The 23,172-nt window shown below is 40.5% G+C and overlaps 1 protein-coding gene across 1 annotated transcript; it reads left to right on the forward strand.

Moving 5' to 3' along the window:
* Window positions 1-353: 353 nt before the first annotated feature.
* Window positions 354-11,929, forward strand: OSTC (oligosaccharyltransferase complex non-catalytic subunit). The gene is made up of 4 exons (XM_081225461.1): window positions 354-579; window positions 4,472-4,565; window positions 6,254-6,451; window positions 11,356-11,929. The coding sequence occupies exons 1-4, from the start codon at window positions 441-443 to the stop codon at window positions 11,372-11,374; spliced, it is 450 nt and encodes a 149-aa protein (XP_081081587.1). The 5' UTR covers window positions 354-440; the 3' UTR covers window positions 11,375-11,929.
* Window positions 11,930-23,172: the final 11,243 nt, after the last annotated feature.

Below are 23,172 nucleotides of genomic sequence, written 5' to 3' on the forward strand. Positions count from 1 at the left end.
CAGAGCTTTCCAAACGTCCCCATTCATCCTCTGGCTCTGGGAGCTTAGAGCGTCCTGCGTCCAATCAGCTTCCAAATCCCCAGCATCAGCAAGTGGGAGGGGCTCAGATCGATCCTGGTACTTCTGCGGCTCCGGCTTGGCCACGTCTGAAGGCCTTGCAGGTCCTTGAAGGTACAGAAATCACCTGTTTATTCATTGGTTATAACTGAGCTTCTTACTCAAATTTTTGCTTCACAAGATTCAATAATACATACTTTTAAGTCACGTCACTTATCCGTTTTTATGGTTTCTTCTTTTCTTCCATGGGTATAAACACTGCCTCCGAGCGTTGCGGACCTGCCGTTCCCTTTCCAGCGCACGCGCCGGGGGAAGAGCAGGCGGGCCTGTTCACGGGGGGCGTGTGGGACTGGCGGCCGACCGCTGCCCCTGCCGCCACCAACATGGAGAGTTTGTACCGAGTCCCGTTCTTAGTGCTCGAATGTCCCAACCTGAAGCTGAAGAAGCCGCCCTGGGTGCACATGCCGTCGGCCATGACGGTGTACGCTCTGGTGGTGGTGTCTTACTTCCTCATCACCGGAGGTAACTCGTCCAGCATGGGGCCCGAGAGGCGCTGAGGCGCGGAGCCGGCCCGCCCCGGGGGCGCGTCTGTTCCGCTCTCAGCCCGGGAAGCATCGCTCTCCTCTCGATCTTTTCCGAGGGTGGAGGGAAACTCTGGGGTCCCGAGTGTTAACGGCCCAAAAGTTTATTTGACCTCACGCCCTGTCCTGTATCTTGAGGGGACTCCTGTTCTCGCTCCCATTGCCTTCCGTCTCCTGACCTCTTAGCCAGGCGGTCCGAGCCGAATAATATATTTTTCAAGCCCAGATTGTTGCTCCTTTTATTGCATGCCGTGAGTTATTTGACAAAGGCCCTAGGAAAATCTCTTTTGGCCCATTCTGCTTCCACGGTTGGTCAGGAGGGTGTGGGACTTTTACCTTCTCTTTGTCTACGGTCCCTGGAACTTTGGAAGAGACTTGACAGCCTTTAGGTTTGTTAGCTCAAACCTAAGGGTTCGGTGTTGCTTTTGCCCCTATCAACAATAAATATGAATGTAATCTTTCGAAACCACAGTTTTGATAAATATTTGAGATTGGAGATAGATTTGCAGAAGATGTCGCGTATTTGAGAGAGCGGAAGTTGAAAATTTAAAGAATAAGGAAAATAGCATTACCGTTGCACACTGCATTATCATTTTATTCTGTCCTTTGCAAAAGGGGCGTCGCTTTGTATAGTGGTGAGTTGGCAATCCGGCTACAGTCTTTTCATAGCTACCACCCTTTCAAGCCGCAGTTGCATGATTTACTCAACACTGCTACTGCACTTTTAGATTTGGGAAGTGGGGTACTTAATTTGGAAATGATAAAATTAAAGCTCCACAGATTAGGGACAGCAAGAGCAGCTGGTTCTGTTTTTAAGGGAATAGTCAGACATCTTCATTTGCATAGATGTCTTGTGAAAATAGTTGGCGCTGAAAAGGGAAGTATCTGAAATTATGCAGGCTTAGTTCTAGGATGAACCTTTGGATTTACCCTCCTCCCAAATCTAGAACAGTGACAGTTAACTTATGTTCATTTAAATAAACTACGTTTAAAATATTTTTTATGTTGGTAAGGTACTGTCCTAACATTGCATTAGCATTCACATTTGCTCAGCACATTAATAGGTCCTGGATTGAATAAACACAATTTAAAATGCATGTGGCATTTTTTTTTTTTTTTTTTTTTAGTAAGTCTTCATCTGCTAAAAGTCTTTCCTGTAACCCTTACCTCCCTTGGAGCCAGGGCCTTTGCTGGAAGCCTCACAGGTTTCATTCTGACCACTTTTTCCATCTGTGTTTGTAATGGGGAGATTCTCTGCCCTAATTTCTGGGGGAAAGTGAAAGGACACCTTTTAGTGGCCAAGACCATGAGCTGTCTCATACAAGGAATCGGTTTTGCCACTGGAAAGGAGTCTCCTAGAAACTGAGTGTACCTTTATAAATAAACAATATTTATTGCTGAGAAATATTCATCAAATAATGTATTGAGTTCCTGTTAAGTTCCAGGCATTAGGTACTAGAGGCAACAATGAATGAAACAGATAAGGGCCCTGCCCTCCTGAAGCTTATAATGTCATTGGTTGAGATATGTTAAATATCACATAAATCTTTCTCCATTACGTTATTTTTTTCCACTGCAAATTGCCATGAGTGCGTTGAAGGAAAAGAACAAGAGGTTATGTGAGAACAATCAGAGTTAGGAACATCATTTACATTAGAATGTGGTTTCTGAGGAAATTACATGTTAGCCAAAATTTGGAAGATTGGGGGAAAGGGTATCTAGGCAGAGGGAAAAGTATGGACAAATGCGGGACTGAGAGACCAATTAGGTGGGTTTTGTAGTTAGAATGACAAGGTTGGTGGCACTAGAGATGGAGGAATGTATAATGGAAGATATTTTGGAAATAGATTCGGTGGATCTTGATGATGATTGATTGGATGTGGGGGGAGAATGACATGTGAAGGAATTTTCCTGGTGTCTAGTTTGAGCACCAAGTAGGTGGAAGTGTCATTTTCTGAGACTAAAGAAATGAAGTTTTTTTGGTTGGGAATGGTGAACCCAGAGGTCACTTTGGGATATATAATAGTTGGACATAACCAAATATAATTAGTTGATATGTCAAGTTTGCAGATAGGAGTCTAGAACTGAGAAAAGAGGTTTGTGTTGAAATTAGTCAATAACAAATGTTTTCTGAACTCCTCCCATAAGCCAGATATTGAAGAACATAGAGTTTCTATTCTTAGGGAGCTTACATCTAATTTTAATAGTGCTAACGTGATTTGGTAGGTGTTGGCACATTGAGAATCATTAGCATAGTAAAGCCCTGGGAAGGGATAAGTTCAGTTGGAGAGAGAAAGTAGAAAAAGAAGAGCATAGTGGATCGAGCCCTAAGGAACTCCGAACGTTTAGTGGTTTTATAGCAGATGAGGCTCAGCTAGAGAGGTAGCAAGAAAACATGGACAGGAGTGTCACGGAAGCCATGAGAAGCCATCTTTTTACCCCAAGAAAGTGGATTTAGTAAACTGGATCAAGCACTGCTAGGAGACCTCCTAATAAGAGAACTGAAAAGTGTCCTTTGAATTTGACAACATGGAGGCCATTAGCCACCTGAGCAAGAGTAATATCAGTGGTGGCAGAAGCCAGATCGGAGTGAGCTGGAAAATGAAGGATAAGTGAGGAAGTGGAGACAGAGAGTTAACCTTTTTTTTTTTTTTTTTTTTTGTCTCCAGAAGGAAACCTGGCCCCCTTTCAAAAAGGAAGCATAGAAGTGGAATGTTAACTCGGAGGATCTGGTGTCAAGGGAAAGTTGATGTAGGGAACAAGAGGTTGAAAATACAGGAAAGAGAAGAGGTAGCCCATGGAACAAAGTCTCTGAAATGGCAAGGGGGACGGAGTCCTTATTATTGCAAAAGGGATCCCGTGGTGATAGGAGGAGGGACTCTTCCTCTGTTCCCCACCTCTGGAGGTGAGGAGGGATGCAGGTTCCAGTTTGTAGATTTGGTTTGGCGGATGGGGGTGAGTTAGGGAATTCCCAAGTGATTGTTTTGTTAGTCAAAGGTGAGGGAGACAGTCTTGCTGTGCTTAAGAAAAGCTGGAGGTGGGGATGATGGAAAACAGTAAAGATAAAGAGTAGACGTTGACAGTGGGAAATTTGAGAAACAGTGTTGATGGACATTAGCATAAATTATCATGATGACATTATGACATAATGATGAATATTAACATTAAAGATTGTGAATCTCTAGTATTGCCAGTCTGCCTAGTGGTGTGATTTTAAAACGTCTCATTTTACTTTTAAGCAAGAAAATTTCACTAGTTACATCTTAATTTAAAGAAACAAATCCAAGTATATGTGGAACATTTTCTTGAACTGAAAATAGCCTTTAATGTTAAATCTGCTTTATTGTGGAGTCATTCTTGAGTTTGAAACAATATTGAATGAATTTCTTTTATGTTTTGCAAGTCATTCTAAAATACTGAGTTGAATTTCTGAAGATAAATTCTGGTTTATCTGAAGTTTAGAAGGTAAGCTGGGCCTCATTTGATTATAATAATACATCAAAGCAGTCCTATTTAAATATAAATGAACCTTTAGAGACAGATAAAAACTAAATCTATTTTTGTTTGTTTGTTTTGTTTTGTTTGCGGTATGCGGGCCTCTCACTGTTGTGGCCTCTCCCGTTGCGGAGCACAGGCTCCGGACGCGCAGACTCAGCGGCCATGGCTCACGGGCCCAGCTGCTCCGCGGCATGTGGGATCTTCCCAGACCGAGGCACGAACCTGTATCCCCTGCATCGGCAGGCGGATTCTCAACCACTGCGCCACCAGGGAAGCCCTAAATCTATTTTAAAATTAGGAATCCAATCTAATCTATGTTGTTGTCTTTCATTTAGGAATCATTTATGATGTTATCGTCGAACCTCCAAGTGTCGGCTCCATGACTGATGAACACGGGCATCAGAGACCAGTAGCTTTCTTGGCCTACAGGTAAAAGATACCATTTTGAATGATTTGGTGGTGGGAAGGAAGATTGCTGAGGCATGCCTGCTTATTTAAAAATACAGTGCAACCTATTGGGTGCATCTGTATTTAGACACTAGCTGTTTTAAAATGCTAAATTCAGAGACTGCAGGAAGTGGACAAGAACAAGAGTAGAAGTATATTATTTATGTATTCACTTATTAGGAGATAAAATATTTCACAGTGATTGACATGATCACTTACTTAAAGGAGGGTATCAGTTTAAAATTCATTTATAGGCTGTTCTGGGGTCAGCAAACCACAGGTACCTGTTTATTTGTACGTAAAGCTTTATTGGAATTAGGCACACCCATTTGTTTCTGTGCTATCTATGGCTGCTTTCAAGCTACTGTGTTAAGTGTGATACAAACCATATGGCCGGCAAGCCTAAGATATATACAATCTGGTCATTTAAGAAAAAATCTGTGGACCCCTGGATATACTATTACATAGGAAAAATAATTTTTGAGTCTTGGGAGTTCCATGTAGGCAGTGGACACCAAAACAGTGTGGTTTGTTTCACCTGGGCAGTGCTTCTTGTATTGCCTTATACAAACCACTTGGTAACTATCTACCTAAACATAGCTACATGTTTGTATTTACACTTACGTTAGTGGTATTCCATGCATAGAATATTCCTGCAAAGATTACTGTGATCTCTGTGGAGGGGATCTGGATGACAGGAGATCTTGATGGCAGGGAGATGTTTCACTGTCTTGTCATCTGAGTTTGAATTTTGAAACTGCTGCATGTATTGCGTTTTCAATTAAAACTATTAGTTTAGCAAAAATATATATACCTTCTTTATATGTGCCTATGTATAAATCATATCTTTAACAGAGAAATTTGCCTTTTGGGGTCCGTGAGCTCTCAAAATTTGAAAGTTCTTCATCCCTAGAAAAATCAGATACATGTATATACAAAAATTTAAGGGTTTATAGATTGCTGGACATCTTTGTGGGGTTCATGAAGCCTTAGTTAAGAACTTGCTTGCTTTTAAAAAGTTCACTTTGAAATAAGAGATTTATTAATTATTAAAACTCAGGAAACATTAACCAATTCAAAATTAATTTGAAATTGATAGTAGAAATTTAAATCACAGAATTTTCAAAAACTAAAGTTCTGGGTAAAAGGTTCATGTACATATATTAGTTGGCTTTTTAAGCTAATAATTAAAATATATGAGTATTGGGAATTCCCTTGTGGTCCATTTGTTAGGACTCTGTGCTCTCACTGCTGAGGGCCCAGGTTCAATCCCTGGTCGGGAACGAAAATCCCACAAGCTGTGCGGCGTGACCAAAATATATATATATATGTATATATGTATATATATGAGTATTGATTTTACATAGACAGTTGTGTTCATTGAAGTTTGAAAGGTTTTTTTGAGCATAAGCTCCATGAAGACAAAGATTTGTGTCTGTTTTGTTCATTGTTGTGTCCCCAGAACCTAAATAGTGCTTGATACATAATAGGCTCTCAATAAATATTTATTGAAATGAATAGCCAGAAATATGGTAAAATAGTTGTAAGGGTAATAATAAAAAATAAGCACAAAAATGTTTTAGCAGAAATAGGAATTTCAGTCTAAGGAAAAAGTTTTTTATTTTTCTGGGAATTTTCATTTATTGTTTGCTCTGGTCTTTCTTTTTCAGAGTAAATGGACAATATATTATGGAAGGACTCGCATCCAGCTTCCTGTTTACAATGGGAGGTTTAGGTTTCATAATCCTGGACCGATCCAATGCACCAAACATTCCGAAGCTCAATAGATTTCTCCTTTTATTCATTGGATTCGTCTGTGTCCTATTGAGTTTTTTCATGGCTAGAGTATTCATGAGAATGAAACTGCCGTAAGTTATTAAGTACTTTGTATAATCAGCAACTTAACTTGCAAACTGGTAAAATAATTACCTGGATCACATAAAATCATAGGAGATTTAATTTAACCCTCATTTAAACAGATGAAAATTTCGAGAACCAGAGAAATTTGTGACTTGCTCAAGGTTATAGCTATAGTTAGTAGCAAAATTGAGACGAATAGGTCTTCCTGACTGTTATCTCCATACATGTTCATGAGAAAATCCCGTTATTTTGCTGTAGCATCAGTGACCACTGACTGGAGACATTTCTCTAAAGGGCTTTTTGGTTAATCTGTAACATATGGAATTCCCATAGTAATAATAACAGTAAGGAATACTTTTGAGCCATTAATTGCTGCTGCTCTTTGAATATTGATATGAGGAAAACCCACTAAGCATTGGGCAGGAAAGGAGAGTTACTGCCTCTCCAAAAAGATGGGGAAAGGGTTTCATACATATATATTAGATTATTTTTATTCAGAAAACAAATACTATCTTTAGAACAAAAATAAATTGGTTTTATGGCAACTTTTATAATTCTCTTTGAGATCTTTCATTTTAAATGTAGATGAGTCTGATCACATTCCCCTATATTCTGATTTCATCTATGGATACATTAGTAACTACAGGAACTTTGGGCAAACATATCATACAAAGATTAGCTCTTAGAAAATTCATTTTTTAGGGAATATGTTAAACATCAAGTGTCAGCTGTACTGATTTCTTAAAACTGATATTTTCTGATTTTATTATGAGACAGTAAAAGGGAAAATAGGAATGTGTTTGAATTACACAAGTTCACTTGTTCTATGGCTTAACCTCTCCGTATCTATAACACATCTGGGGTAGAATGGACAGACTTTCTAGAAAGTCACAAATACTTATCCTGCACTCATGTTCCCTTCTTAACCCTGCAATATGGGAAAAGAGAGCAATGTTCTTTGTCAGCTGAATATCTGTGTGGCCATGTAGCTCCATCAGACTGCCAATGGTTCTTATTTTTGTCCTGGGAAAAATTTGGGGCATTTGTTAAATTGTACGAGGATAGGGACTCCAGCCTCCTCTTTTTTTTTTTTTTTTTTTTTGTGGTACGCGGGCCTCTCACTGTTGTGGCCTCTCCCGTTGTGGAGCACAGGCTCCGGACGCGCAGGCTCAACGGCCATGGCTCACGGGCCCAGCCGCTCCGTGGCATGTGGGATCTTCCCGGACCAGGGCACGAACCCGTGTCCCCTGCATCGGCAGGCGGACTCTCAACCACTGCGCCACCAGGGAAGCCCCAGCCTCCTCTTTTTGTTCCTCTTTGTTCTACCCTTGTTGCCAAAGGTATACCAATAGAAGAGTCTGAAGTTTTTCATAGCAAAACAGGAAAAGAGGAGGCTCCCAGAGAGGATAAAGAGGCTATTAAAAATTAATAATGAAAACAGAAAGAACCTTTGGAGGCATATAGCAGAACAGAAGCAGTGATCTGGTTTTGTCCATAGAACCAGATTTGTTCTCATTCTGCTTAAGCTTCCCATTCTTCCTTAAGGTTTTAGGTCTTCTCCTTAGGCTGTGTTTTTCTTTTAGCTTGAGCATTTGACTTTTAGGATAACAGAGCTATCTACTACTTAAAAAAAGGTTTTGAAAAGTGTTTAATTCTCTGGATTGCTTCTGTCTTACTTTTGCAATTATTTATGTAAACATTTGTCTTTTCCACATTCTGTAGGCCAGTTTCCAAGATTGTTGACTAAGATAACAATAGGAAATAAGAAATAAGAGTATACTCTCTGGGCTTCCCTGGTGGCACAGTGGTTGAGAATCTGCCTGCTAATGCAGGGAACGCGGGTTCGAGCCCTGGTCTGGGAAGATCCCACATGCCGTGGAGCAACTGTGCCCGTGAGCCACAACTACGGAACCTGCGCATCTGGAGCCTGCGCTCCACAACAAGAGAGGCCGCGATAGTGAGAGGCCCACTCACCGCGATGAAGAGTGGCCCCCGCTTGCCACAACTAGAGAAAGCCCTCGCACAGAAACCAAGACCCAACATAGCCAAAAATAAATAAATAAATACATAAATGATATTAAAAAAAAAAAGTATACTCTCTGGGTTTTGGGTGTAAATTATATTTAGATATAGTCAAAGCAGAACAATAGTCCAAATAGAAAATTGCTGCTTTCTGTAACTTGCTATGCAGCTAAATCTAAGATTTAAATTTTTAAGAGGAAGGATCCCCTTTATGATCCCCTCTTTGATATGATTTCTCATCTACAGCCCCTAATGCCTGGTACCTTGAGTGTGGAGTGGGGAGAAACAGTGGACAGTTTGGGAAAATAAGGGAAGCAACAGTGTTTTATTTTCTGGAATATTTGCAGGCCCCAAAAGAGATTATGAGCCAGGTCTGTGAGCCTACATATTGCACATGATAGGGGTGTGGTTAGTACCATCAGCAAGAAAGGGATGTGTCTTGCTCATACATTCTCTTTGAGGACCCATCATATATAAGCAGTTTGATATATAATAAATGGGACAACAGCAACAACAAAAAGTAAAAAACGTCAGTAACCATGAGTTTTTTCAGATCAAATAAGTTGCTAACATCTGAGATAAAGGTTGGCTATGCTATAAGATGCTTCATGATAACTTCCAGGATTGCACGCTCACAAAGAATCTGATATCACCTTTAACAAGAGGTACCTTTAAAAAGGAGAAAACAATAGCAGTGAAATGGTACTACTAGCTTTATATTTTCTGATTTATGCTTTTTAAAAGACCTGATGTGTTCTCTACTGATATCATTTTACATATTAAAACATGGCTTTATTTGATGCATAAGCATAATTATATACTAGTTACAAGGAAGAATACCACAATGTATAACTCTATCAGGAGATATGTGTCCAAAAGTGCATGTTCACCTATCAGTATACGCAGATGACAGGCAGCTGTCTCTAAAGAGTCCTCAGTACTTTTGTTTCATAGTGTGAGCCAGCTGTTGAGTAATTTCCACTGGTGCAAATATTAGTGGACACTTTCTTAAAATCTTGAACTTTTTTTTCTTGTGAAGCTTAGGTCTTTTTTTGTCCTTGCTGTTAGAATTATCTGACAAAGATTTTATTTTATTTTTTTTGTAGGTTTAATCTTTTTAAAAACATTTTTATTCTGTATTGGAATATAGTTGATTTACAATGCTGTATTAGTTTCAGGTGTACAGGTGTAAAGTGATTCAGTTATATATATACATATGTCTATTCTTTTTCAGATTCTTTGCTTGTGAAGCTTAGGTCTTAAAGTTTGCCTTTTGTGAAGTGTCAGGCATTACAGTAGCAAATTTTTTTTTTTTTTTTTTTTTCTTTTTGCGGTATGCGGGCCTCTCACTCTTGTGGCCTCTCCCGCTGCGGAGCACAGGCTCCGGACGCGCAGGCCCAGCGGCCATGGCTCACGGGCCCAGCCGCTCCGCGGCATATGGGATCCTCCCAGACCGGGGCACGAACCCGCATCCCCTGCATCGGCAGGCGGACTCTCAACCACTGCGCCACCAGGGAGGCCCTACAGTAGCAAATTTATGAGGCGGTCTTCAAAGTCGATATATGCACTAAGAGGCTTTTTATTTTTTATTCAATTTTGGGGGGAGAAGTGGAGGGGAGAAGTATTGTTTGTCTCAGAGTTGTGACAGTGGTTGTGTGAGGTGAAAGTTCTCTCTGTACTCAGAGTGTGGATTGGCCAGGCTGGTAGAGCAGAAGGAAAGGGATAAATGAGTTCTAAGGAGATCACATTGGCTACATATAGACCCAAGACCCAAGGGAGTCAGGTGAGTCCACGAGCTGGAAGGGAGGAAATTCTTGAGTGTCTGCTCTGTGTCAGGCACTATAGTAGATCTCAACCCTGTGAAGTAGTTTTTTGTCCCCACCTTAGAGATGAAGAAATTTGAGACACTGAACTAATAATAGCTAATGTTTGTCAAGTGCTTATTACCATGAATAGCAGTTACTGTATTAGTAGATTCTCTTATATAATCCTTAAAATCCTTTGACGTAACTCCATTTTATAGATGAGGAAACTGAGTGACGTTTGCCCATTCATGTTAGGCTTACCCACTTGTGTTAGAGGCAGGATCAAAAGGAGAGAAGTTCTAAAGGCATCAGTGGGGACAGGGTGTATTCAACCCTTTCTTAATGTGGATAGTATTACACAATCTATTTTTTCCTTGATCCTGCAGATCCTAAATAATAGATTGCAAGGATTGATTGCAAAAGAAGAAGTTTGGAACTTTATAAAGCAGACTTTTAATACTTTAATTTAAAGGGGATTTCAGGGCCCAACTTGTACATTTAGTAAAAGGATTTCCTATTTGAATAGTGTGAAGTTTGACTTGCTCAACAGCTATAGCTAATGCCCCCTGCCTGCCATCAAGACATTTCCTAAAGAAACAGAGGTGCAAGGCAGACGCTTCTGCACACTGCTTCCGCAGGGCACGAGGGCTCGCCTCCCAGGCGTGAACAGCTCCTGGCCCTCCTACTTTCTCCTTTGGTAATATTAGGGTTTTCAGGAAATCTAAACCAGCTTCTTTCCATAAAAAGGTTTGTGATGTTTGTTGCAATTGTGAGAGTCCAAAGGAAATTGATTCTGACTCTTTCTTTGACTTTTACATAACAAGTTTTTCTCTTTACTTTTTTTTTTCTCATCCTCTGTTGTTTAGCATATTGGTTTGTAACTTTGTCCTTTGAGGGAGAAGGCTAATGGAACCCAGACCCAGTACTGTATTTACTGGGGGGCAAGAATTGAAATAAGAACCATAATGAGGAATCACACAATTATATTTTCAGATTGTCATTTGATTCATCATAAAATTTGTTTGGGACACTTTGAAATGTTGCTTCCTTTTCACTTTTTGTGTTTATAAATTTTATTTTTACAGGGGCTATCTGATGGGTTAGAGTGCCTTTTGAGAAGAAATCGGTGGATACTGAATTTGCTCCCGTTAATGAAGTTTTAAAGGCTGTACCAGTCTCTGATATGAAATATGGAAAAGGATGAAAAGCAGCAGAAAAGAAACATCTAGTGAAAACATAGGAAATGTATTATAGCTTGGACTAGAATGTCTTCTTGGTATCAGAGACAAGCTTATCAGTATTTTTTCCTGCTGGCCTATACTGACATACCAACGATGTTAAGTGGCATTTTCTTCTTTTTTTTATTTCTTAAAGAAAATATACTTCATTTCTACAACCATAATATTGAATAAAGTGATTATTTTTTACAAAGCCCTTAACATTTTTTGGAGATGACACTTCTGACCTTCAGAAATTAATGTAAAATCAGAAGTGAGATCCCATAAGCTGAGAACTCTGGACAGCTGGTCAGCTTTACCTGTGGTGCTTTGCCTTTAAACAGAGTGTGTGACAGTGCATCATTTCAGATATGTATGTAAGACTGTTTCCTGAACAATAAGATGTATGAAAGGAGCAGAAATAAATAATTTTTCTAGTTAACACCTTTTAAATTTGTTTTTTGATTAACTGATTGTATTAATCTTTGGTCTATAATTATCCACTCCCATCTTGTGACTGTCTTAAGCTACTGTTGGTAGCCTGAAGTCTCCAAGTGTAGTTGGCAGGATGCCTTGTGAGGTGGCAACTCTATATCCCTATAAATATTCTAGCACAGGCTGTACATTTATGCCAGTGTTGTTTTAAATGTGATTGTGTTAGATGACAGTTCCCTTCAGGCATTCATTTGCAGTAATTAACACAGTTTTGAGCACATAAAAACATCTGTAGACCAGTCTGGTCTTCCCGTAATTTCTTCTAGCCAGGTCATTTGGTTCTCTCTTAACTGGCCATGGACTTCACTTCTCTAGGGCCTCTTTAATTCTTACCCCATGATCTCTAAGTTTACAGTAAAATTTTCTCTCAGGTGGGTTTTTTTCATAATTCCAAGGCTGATCTAAATGTAGCTGTTCATTAAATTAAAAAGATTCATTTATTTATTCAAAAAGTTTTGAGAACCTATTATATACGAGGCAACACTGAGGATTATAGGGACGAGTAAGATAAGGGCTCTGTCCTCATAGAGCTTATGTCCTTGTAGGGAAGCCAAATTATCAAAAGATAAAAAAATGTTTATAAAATTTCAGACGCTGATAAATACCACAAACAAAAACAAAGCAAGTTAATAGTACTATGGTGATAAGAGATGCGGGGAGAGGAGGTTACTATACTCCAGAGCTCTGAAAAAGGAACACAACACCTGTATGTATTCACCAACTTTAAAGCCTTGATTTAACTTTAATTATATTTTTCGTTATTTGGCCTTATTTTAAAACCTTAATTACACTAGGTGGACAGAAGATAACACAAAGGTGTTGCAGTTTCAAGAGGTCTTTCCCTGAATGATTGAGCAGTGAGCAGTTCCTGTCAAGCACCACCAGATGGTGCTGTGAAGGTTTGGTGTGTTTTTCTATGTCCCAAGTATTAGTTTTGGTTTGGTTTGGTTTTTGTATTTATGGTAAAATAAAAGTATCTTGACTAGATACAATGAAATGTATTTAAATAATTTTGCTGGTAAAATTGCAGTGTTTTATGTGAAGGAAAAAATCATACCTTGTACTAGACTTTAAATGCTTTGGGGACACTAAGCCAAAATGTCACAGCCTGATAGAAAGCCTGCCAAGCATTATTAACATCAGCAGCGGTTAAATAAATGAGAGAGTAAATTAACGGCCTAGATTAGAAACAAACTAGTCTTTGATTTTATCACAGAATTCTCCAGGAGGTGGAGGCTACAATGGAGTTAGAAGTGCAAAACGGTTTAGTGGAGAGTAACTCCAGTGAGAGGTAAAGGAAGGATGCACAATTAGCCAGGTCATCCTGTGATGTTTAGCTGACAGAGTTGCTGTCTGCCCAATGGGGAGCTCCAGAGGAAAGAATGCCTGTCAGAAACATGTTGGGTGGAAATGGCTAGACCCTTATACCACTTACTGCCTTTTCAGATCTTTGGCCTGGTGCCATCTTGAGATTAGCATGATCTTGGCTAGAAAGCTGAGGTGAACCCTGAAAAAGCTAACAACTGGAGGCTGTCAGCTAGCCCCTCTGATTGCAGCTAGGCAGCGAGTCCATCAAGGGGATCTGAGCAGCACATCTCTGTTTACCACAGGTTTGTAAAGAAAATATCCTCTTCATAGGATTAAAATGAGAGGAAATCCTATATATCTTGCTTACAAATGGAAGATTGTACTCTGATTGTTGTTTATTTGAACTGGGAAGTGTGAGGTAAACTTAGGTTCTTAGTAAATAGTACATTCCTGAAGTGTAAAGCTGGAATAAAGGTTATTTCCCCACTTTGCTAGTGAGTAAATGGAGATTCATTTGTTACAGAGCTTGAAATACAACCCAGGTCTTCTGCAAAGCAGACCAATTGTTTCCATTGTACTGCCATTTTCTGACACAGATCAGTCTTTGAAGGTAGTAATAAGTATATACTTATAAAAGACATAATGCCAGATGTTGGGTTACATCGGTAAGAAAAACGCAACCCCTGTTCATGTGGAATTTATAATTTAGTGAATATACGATAAAGGAACAATTCTCTTTGCTGTAGGAACATGTGGGGGGAACATCTAAACCCAGACTTGGTGTGAGGGAAACCTTTAATTTGTTGTTGAAACAATGGCTACTCATCTGCCTAAATGTTTCAAGTACTAATACACTTTGCCCTAAATCTCTTCTACTTGTTTTTCTCATGTACCAAGACTCTTAATTACAAGTGAGAAACTCCCTCAAGCTGTCTTAAGCAGACAGGATAAATTATTCGGATGCTGGAGTATCACGATACTCAGGACAGGGATGCTGAGCATTGAGAGTACCAGGATTGAGAACATGGGACTATAAGGACTCCGCTGTTTATGTCTGATGCATTCTGTGGGTCTGCTTCATGCTCTTCTCTCTATGAATCTGGCCACTTTCTATTACTCTAGTTCAGAGTAGAAGGAATCATGGCTGCCAACCTATCATGATCATTATACTTGACAGCTTCAGCCACTCTAGAGGAAATTTCCTTGACTCAATAATTTTTTAAGGGCACCTCCTTGAATGGGAACTCCTACCTCTTCCCATGCCTTTGGCCACCCCTCCCTACCCTACCCCCAGCCCTGCTGCACCCAGTTGTCCAGCTCTCTTCGCAAGATTACCCAAAGGCCAGTTGTTGCCAAGTCTGTGGAATTGCGTTCATATAATTTGTTACAAAGTATGTGAGACAATTCAAATCCTAATTTCATCATCTATGATGAGGTGTCCGTTAACTTCTGTTGAATCTGCTAGTGATGAGAATCTTTCTACCTCTAGAGGCAGCCCATTCCATCTTCATATCTCTTGGTCTTTTTCTAAAAATGTATTATTATTTGGCTGTGCCACGTGGCTTGTGGAATCTTACTTCCCCAACCAAGGATCAAACCGTGCCCTCAGCAGTGAAGGCACTGAGTCCTAACCACTGCACTGCCAGGGAATTCCCTCTTTGTCTTTTAGAAAGCTATTTTCTGTTTTCTTTAGTTCATTGGTTTCAGGTCCTTGTGTCTATACTTGGACATACCTACCTGCACTACGTAATGACACCAAGCATTTCAAATAGTAAAACCCTGTCCTGAGCTTCCATTTTTTTCAGGCTTATCATTTCTAGTCTTTCAGCCTCAGATATATTGGTTCTGATTCCTTTTTGATCATTCCTCTGTCCCTGCACTCTAAGTTGTCTATATTCCTTTAAAAATAAGTTCCCTGAAAGATTATGTACTGCGCTTGGGGTGCTCATACTAAAATTGATAGAGCCATTTTGGTGGCTACATCCTTCTCATAAGCCATGTTAATATCAGAGTCTCAGCAATGGTTACTATGGCTCTAGATGGACAATACCATGAGTTATTAGGAGCTCAGACTTGGGATCAATCAGATTTGCTGTCTTATTCCAGCGCTGCCAATTACCAGCTGTGTCACCATGGACAAGTTACTTAGATTCTCTGAGCCTTTTTCCTCTAAGTAAAATGAAGGTAACAATACCTACCTCATAGGGAAGTTCCGAGAATTAAATGAGATAATGCATAGCCTCTGGAACGTATTAGGTGCTCCAGCAATGTTAGCTCTGAACTTGTCTTTAGCTCTTCTTCCCTTCACGCTCTGTAGTTTGATTTAATGCAAGGTTATACATTCTCCCCCGGGGATGGGAGTGGTGGAAATGTGCACACAGGCATGTGTGATAAATATAGCTGAAGCGTGGAATGTCTGCTTTTATTCTTATGTCCATTTAACAAAGTGTTTTTATGATTTATGTTGTCCATTGCAGGGTGGAAATGAGTTCTACACAGCGCGTGGCATGACGCCACCCTGAGACCGGAGGCCAAGGAACTGCCTTTGGTTAATGGATGGCACGGCCTCTTCATAAAGTCCGTTTCTTCGGATGCCTCCTGTCGAGGATGAACCTTCACACATGCCATTAAGTGTTTATGTTGGCAACTGCTCCACCTCAGAAAAAGAGTTTTCTCTTTATAGCAGCCTGTGGGCGCCAGTCTAAACACAGAGCACTCAAGGTTTGACCCTAATAGGCTGGAACAGTTGTAATTCAGAGTCCTCAGAACTGCTGTACTATTTTAACTGAGATGATGGGAAATTATCTGACAATTTTAATATCTAACTATCTTTTCACATAATACTTTGTATTTGTATAATAACATATTTCAACTTTTAAAAGCTCCCTCACATCTATTACCTCATTTAATCCTGACAAGGGCCCTAACCATCTTCTGGGTCTCTTAGTGTCATAAAAAGGAATAGCAGGCTGAGTCAACAAGGAAGGTACAATACCATGCTGGGTACTTGATCCGTATTATTTCCAATCCTTACAACAATTCATTCTAGTCAATATTGTTGTCTCTATTTCACAGGGATCAGCCGGGATTGAACTAAAGTGGGCCTAGCTCTAAAGCCCTTGTACCTTCTACTAGAACATCATATACTTTTTGTCCTATATTCTAACTTAGTGTTTTTCAAAACGTCTGGACTATGAGAAAACACTCAGATCATTAATTTAATGAAGTTGTAGTTCTGATCTCTTACATTCCTTTGTTTCCCCTATAAAGCCTGATTCGTGTCATTTTTCAAATTAACATTTTATTATATCATATGTAATATATTTAGAGGAATATATGAAACAGACATGTAATTTGGGAAGCATAATAAAATGAATAAAATCCTGCGAACCCATTCCCAACATAGGAATGAATATGGCCAGTACCATGGAGTCTCTCTTTGTATTCAGTCCTTATCCAGTCATTCCCCCACCTTCCTTCTAGAGGTATCCCCTGATCTGAACTTTCGGTTTATCACTTCTTTGCTTTTAAAAAACTAGTGTTACAACATTTGTATGACTATTCAATGTATTATTTAGTCTTGCTTGCTTTTGAGTTACTGCTTAACACATTGATAATTTAGTTTGTGTATGTTAATTTTTACTGTGATCATAATTTTAAAGATATTTTCAGTTTTATAAACTTTGATTGTCCTATCTTCCTGGTGGATTGAAGTTTTCATCATTATGTAGCAACCCTCTTCATATTTGATAGTGATTTTTTGTCTCAGAGTCTGTGTAGTCTCATGTAGCTTACTCAGCTCTCTGCAGCTTAGAATTTGCCCTGTATATTTTTCTATCATCTTCTTTCAACCCTTTCTTTGTCCTTATGTTTTAGGTGTGTCTGTGTATCATGAGGCATTATTTATTTGTGTTTTACTCTGACAATCTTTGTCTTTTAATGAGTGAGTTTAGTCTATTTTTAGGAATTGTGATTATTACACATTTGGGCTTTTCTATATGTCCTCACTTTGTACTATTTGTCTCAATTTTTTAATGTTTCTTTTTCCTCTGCTCTCACCTGTTTTGGGTTGATAGAGTTTTTGTATGTGTGCTTTTAAATCCTTAAATGGCAGATTGTAGTTTCCAAAGATGGCTGAAACGATAACTCTCATCCCACCTGTTTTATAGAAGGTGACCTTGCTGCTCCCCATCCAGAGGTGGAGATGATTTCTTTAGCCTGTGCTACTTGGCCGCCCCTGTGACTGCTTTAATCAACAGAGGATGGCAGAAGTGAGCTTGTGCCAGTGCCGGGAAGTTTTTAACCTGCCTGGCACCTTCTGTTTCTTACCTCTTAGAATGCCAGCTCTTGGGATGCAGTTGGGAATCCAGCTGCAAGATCATGAGAAGACTAAGCCACATGGAGAAAGTGTGTGTGGCCACTCCTGTCAACACCAGCTGAGCTCCAAGCTGGCCACCACCATCGACTGCTAGCCCTATGAGTGAGGCCTTGTGGACATCCAGCCCCAGCTGCTAGATGACTGCAACCACTTGAAACACCCCAAGGGACAACTACCCCAAGTCAGCCTAGAAAACCTTGAGAAATATTAATAAGCTGTTGTTTTTAGTCACTACAATCTGGGGTGGCTTTTATGCAGCATAGATAACTGGGATGGGGATGTGGCATTGGCTTTGGGACTGAGTAATAGATGGAAACTGACAGGGTCTTGAGGAGGTGGAGGATGCAAGTTAGAAGAGCTTTGAGAAGCCCCAAGTGACAGGTCCCCAGGGAACTGTTGACAAGGGCTTGAAGGCAGGAAAATGACCTTGGAGGCTGAAGAAAAGGCAGCAGGTTTGTTAACACTGCTGCCTGCTGTAAGGTAGAAAATAGAAAAGGCACCTAATGAACCCATGGATCTGACTGGGGAGATTTCCAGGCAGAAAGTAGAAAGTGTCAACTGGCTTCTTCTAGCTCACATTACAGATAATGAAAAGTGAGTAGAGAGAGGTGAATCAAAGAAAGAATTGTTCAGTTCAGTTTTCGAGTTTAGAGAAATAAAGAGCCCAGAAGAGTCTTTCCAGATAGCAAATGAAAGCTTGTGTTTTTAAAACAGTTTATCAAAGAAATGTTCCTCACTTTTTCTTTTTAAAAGATTTTGTTGTTAAATTGATGATTAAAAGTGTAATCTTTTATTTAAAAAAATTTTTTAAAGACTTATTTATATTTTGGCTGCGTCAGGTCTTAGTTGCGGCACGTGGGATCTTCACCGAGGCATGCGGGATCCTGCTCACGGGCTCTTCATTGTGGTGAACGGGCTTCTCTCTAGTTGTGGCATGTGGGTTTTCTCTCTCTAGTTGTGGCACGCGGGCTCCAGGGTGCATGGACTCTGTACTTTTGGCATGTGGGCTCTAGTTGAGGTGCACGAGCTCAGTAGTTGCAGCGCGTGGGCTTAGTTGCCCCGTGGCATGTGGGATCTTTGTTCCCTGACCAGGGATCAAACCCGAGTCCCCTGCATTGGAGGGCGGATTCTTTACCACTGGACCACCAGGGAAGTCCCTAAAAGTATAATCTTTTAAACATCATCCCTCTGTGTCCAACTTACAACTGTAACTTTTAGTTGTACTGTGTATTTCCAATTTACAAAGAACTTTTTTTTTTTTTTTGCGTTACGCGGGCCTCTCACTGTTGTGGCCTCTCCCGTTGCGGAGCACAGGCTCCTGGCGTGCAGCCCTACAAAGAACTTTTATATACATTACTCCAATTCTCCTGACTATCCTGCTGTTATATCTAAGTAGAAAGCTATTGTTAGTCCACATTATTAATAGTAGTGACGACCACAGCCATCCTTCCTTCTTCTCCTCCAATTTTGGGGTTCTGACCCTGTGCCTGCTGTTAAGCTTTAGATAGGTGATCTTACATTCTTATAGCAGAGTATTATGACTTACAATCTAAGGATGAAGACTGTTAAGCCAGAGAGTTAAATATCTCAACCACGAAACATCATGGGTAGAACCTCGATTCAAACCCTACTTTTACCCCAAGTGCACACTCCCATTTAACCTTTTTCCCTGAGAAGAACAAGTATCAATTTTAGACCAGAAAGCATCTTCAATGTGTGGATTACTTTCACCTTATAAAATTTCATACTCATTGTCTGTCTCACAGTCAATATTTTATGTGAACTGTAATTTTGATAAATTATTTGACTTTCTTCATTTCTTTTGGTTAGGAATACACCAGTATTACAATAAGCTTCTTTATTTGTAAAATAAATGGATTGGATCAGGTGATCTCCAGTGCCTCTTTCACCTTTGATATTCCTTTCACCTCTTCTAATTTTCTGACACTTGGGTTTTCTAATCACTATCTGCAGGGCTGCAAATGAATTCCATTTGACCAGCAGATGGGGCTCTTGATAATCAAATAGGAAGAAGCATTTGTTGAGCGCCTACCATGTGCCAGGCCTATGTGTGTAACCCTGCTGCTGCTTCAGATTTATATGACTATGTTCTTAGGCCTATCTCAAATTCTTGTTTTTACATGTGCTTCAAAGGAACACTTACCATTTTACCAAGAAGGAACTTTTCCCTGTGAAAAACTGATTAAGTGATTACTGAGATGTCTCCCAATGCTAAATGCCATGATTTGAGGCCCAGAGTTAAGTGACCTTAGGAGTCCAGGACTCCTTTGTGAAGGAGCTGATAGGTCTGATCCTCTGTGGCTTTCAAACATCTCCCAGGAACCCAGGAGCTAGAAACTGCATCTTATTCAGGCTTTTGTGATCATAAATAGGATACAGAAGCCGCTGAGAGTTCAAGAATATTTTCAATTTATACAGATATTTTTAATACTTAAAATCTTTTGTCTATAAAGGGATAATAATACTAATACCATCTTTTTCCCCCCTAGGTACCAACTACATGATGCTTCAAAGCAGGAAGTAGAATAACCCAGATGTTTCTGAAACTTTGGTTTCTCTTTGTTTCTCAAGCTCTCTTATGGTTTTCCAATATCAATTATTATTATTTTATAAACAGCCACTATCAATTATAGGGTGGTGGCTTTAACATTTCTCAGTAAGAGAAATCTCAAGATAGGAGCTGCACTGCAGCTGGCAATGCCACTTAAAACTGCTTCAACAATCAAATAGAAGAACCGTCAAATATTTTGATAACCTCTCAAAGGAAGGCCAGGACAAACTGCTAGTTCTTCAACTCACTAAGCTTGGATCTGTGTCCCCTCATGAGAGGTCACGCTCCCACTTCATGTAAGCCCCTCTTCTCCAAGGCATCCAGAGGTTGAGTAACCTGTGCAGGTCCTTTTTTTTTTTTTTTTTTTTTTTTTGCGGTACGCGGGCCTCTCACTGTTGTGGCCTCTCCCGTTGCGGAGCACAGGCTCCGGACGCGCAGGCTCAGCGGCCATGGCTCACGGGCCCAGCCGCTCTGCGGCATGTGGGATCTTCCCGGACCGGGGCACGAACCCGTGTCCCCTGTATCGGCAGGCGGACTCTCAACCACTGTGCCACCAGGGAAGCCCCTGTGCAGATCTTTGCAGCAAGCTCGTCCTATGTGGGTGCACGTGGCTGGATGTGCTCTGCCCCAGGCCATGCCTGGTCAGCACTTTGAGAAGAGCAGGCAGATGTACCAGAAGAAGCTGAATCCTAACTGTATCTCTGGGCCTTTGGGGTCTAGCACGTGAAGATATGCTGTTTCTTTCTCTCCCCCTTCCCCCCAATGCCCCAAATGTCACATAACCTGTGTATTACTAATGCAAAACTTTAATAAGGAAACTACCTGTCTGTCAAGGAGGTTTGTTGTTTTCCTGGTCATTGGAATTCGTCTTGGAGCTCTTCCTCTGAACATGTTAATCAGTGTTTCTGAGCAGATGACCAGTAAACAACGAAAGTGCTGATTCACTAGCTTTAATACAGCACTCCATTCCCAGGACTTTTAACCTGTTAAATCCCTAACTCTTGTCCTTGAGAGGATTTTCTTTTACTGTGGAAAGCTTTGTTGTTCAGGGAAGAGTAGGCATTAAATATAGCTAACATTTATCGAGAGCATACCGTGTGCACTTTGTCCCCAGCATTCTTCATGTCACCTAACTGCATCCTCACAGCAGTACTACAAGGGAGTACTATTTGGCCCATTTTGTACATGAGGAAACTCACAGAGGTCAAGTCCCTTGCCAAAGGCTCCACAGTAGGTGATGGACCAGAGCCTCTGCTCTTCACCACGATGGAACATTCCAGGAACGTGTCCTTATTTGACCTCAAAGGAACAGGAAATTTTTAATATTTATATAAAAAAAGAATGAACTAGATTGGAAATTGCTTGAGTTCAGGGTCTGATTCTGTTTCTTATTTACTTCTCTACAAAATTTTCCACGCCATAGCTCTGCTTATATATTCATATTCACCTGTTGTAGTACTTACTATATTGTATCGGTTAAGCCTCATCATTTGCCTCTGAGAAATGTGCCTAGTACTCAGCATAGAATAGGAGCTTGATTTATGTTTGGGAGCTTAAGTAGAGATAACTTTTGGAGACTGTTTTAAAGTTTACAAAATACATGTCCATTGCTCCACTGATTACAGATATTTCACACAGCCTTCATTTAGCTGGAATTAGAAAAGTATGCTTTTATACAATTTTTAGTTGAAAGTGTGTTAGTTTAATTCTACATGAATTATATGTACCAGATTATATGTACATACCTTACTTTTTTTTTTTTTTCTTAACTTTTGGCTGCGTTGGGTCTTTGTTGCTGCACGCTGGCTTTCTCTAGTTGCAGTGAGCAGGGGTGGTGCACGGGCTTCTCATTGTGGTGGCTTCTCTTGTTGCAGAGCACAGGCTTCAGTAGTTGTGGCTCACGGGCTCTAGAGTGCAGGCTCAGTAGTTGTGGCGCACGGGCTTAGTTGCTGCGCAGCATGTGGGATCTTCCTGGACCACGGCTCGAACCTGTGTCCCCTGCATTGGCAGGCGGATTCTTAACCACTGCGCCACCACGGAAGCCCCCTTACTTTCTTTTTATAATTTGGCTTTGGCATTTCATTTTATTTTATTTTATTTTATTATTATTATTTTTTGCGTTACACGGGCCTCTCACTGTTGTGGCCTCTCCCGTTGCGGAGCACGGGCTCCGGACATGCAGGCTCAGCAGCCATGGCTCACGGGCCCAGCCGCTCCGCGGCATGTGGGATCCTCCCGGACCGGGGCACGAACCCGTGTCTCCTGCATCGGCAGGCGGACTCTCAACCACTGCGCCACCAGGGAAGCCCCGGCATTTCATTTTAAATTCAGGCATGAGGGCAGAATGAATTGAGGCATCTGCTCATGTAAGGGGTTCATGGCTTTAACAATGAGACCTATTAAGAACTTAGAAAAATGGGAAATGAGAGCACTCTTATTTAATTAGTAGAAGATTCCATAATAGAGATAGTTACCTTGGATTATAAGTCAAGAAACTGTAGATGTAGAACTGAAAGTTTGGGAACACCATCTCCAATCAGGGTAGGCTAGGTATAAGCCCTGGACACTTGTCACTTGTACCGTGGTTGGTCTGCAGGTGGATAAAGCATAAAAGGGGCAGGATTGGCCTGGCCCATGAAAAAGAAAAATCCCCAAACCAGTCAGCAAGATTTCTCCAGCACTGTCCAGGATATTAGAAGCCTTTGGTCGGTAGGCTTGAGTTTTACCTGTTTGGCAAGATGATTTCAATAAAGGAGAAAAGTGCCTCAAACTCGTATTTGAGGGACATTTTTAGGATCACCTAATCACTGTAAAATCATCTCTGTCTGACATACTCCTGACTGCACCCATTATGTCCATCATTCCAACCCCCAGCTTGATTCTAGCCAAATCTTTGCATTTCTTTTCAAATAGTATGCTCCAGCACAGCTGT

The sequence above is a fragment of the Mesoplodon bidens genome (genome assembly GCF_964165515.1).
Source record: "Mesoplodon bidens genome assembly, chromosome: 1".
NCBI lineage: Eukaryota > Metazoa > Chordata > Mammalia > Artiodactyla > Ziphiidae > Mesoplodon > Mesoplodon bidens.

Coding starts and splice junctions, on each gene's coding strand:
- OSTC (XM_081225461.1), top strand. CDS start 441: ATGGAGAGTTTGTACCGAGTCCCGTTCTTAGTGCTCGAATGTCCCAAC. Junction 580..4,471: donor TTACTTCCTCATCACCGGAG/GTAACTCGTCCA, acceptor TCTTTCATTTAG/GAATCATTTATGATGTTATC. Junction 4,566..6,253: donor GTAGCTTTCTTGGCCTACAG/GTAAAAGATACC, acceptor TTTCTTTTTCAG/AGTAAATGGACAATATATTA.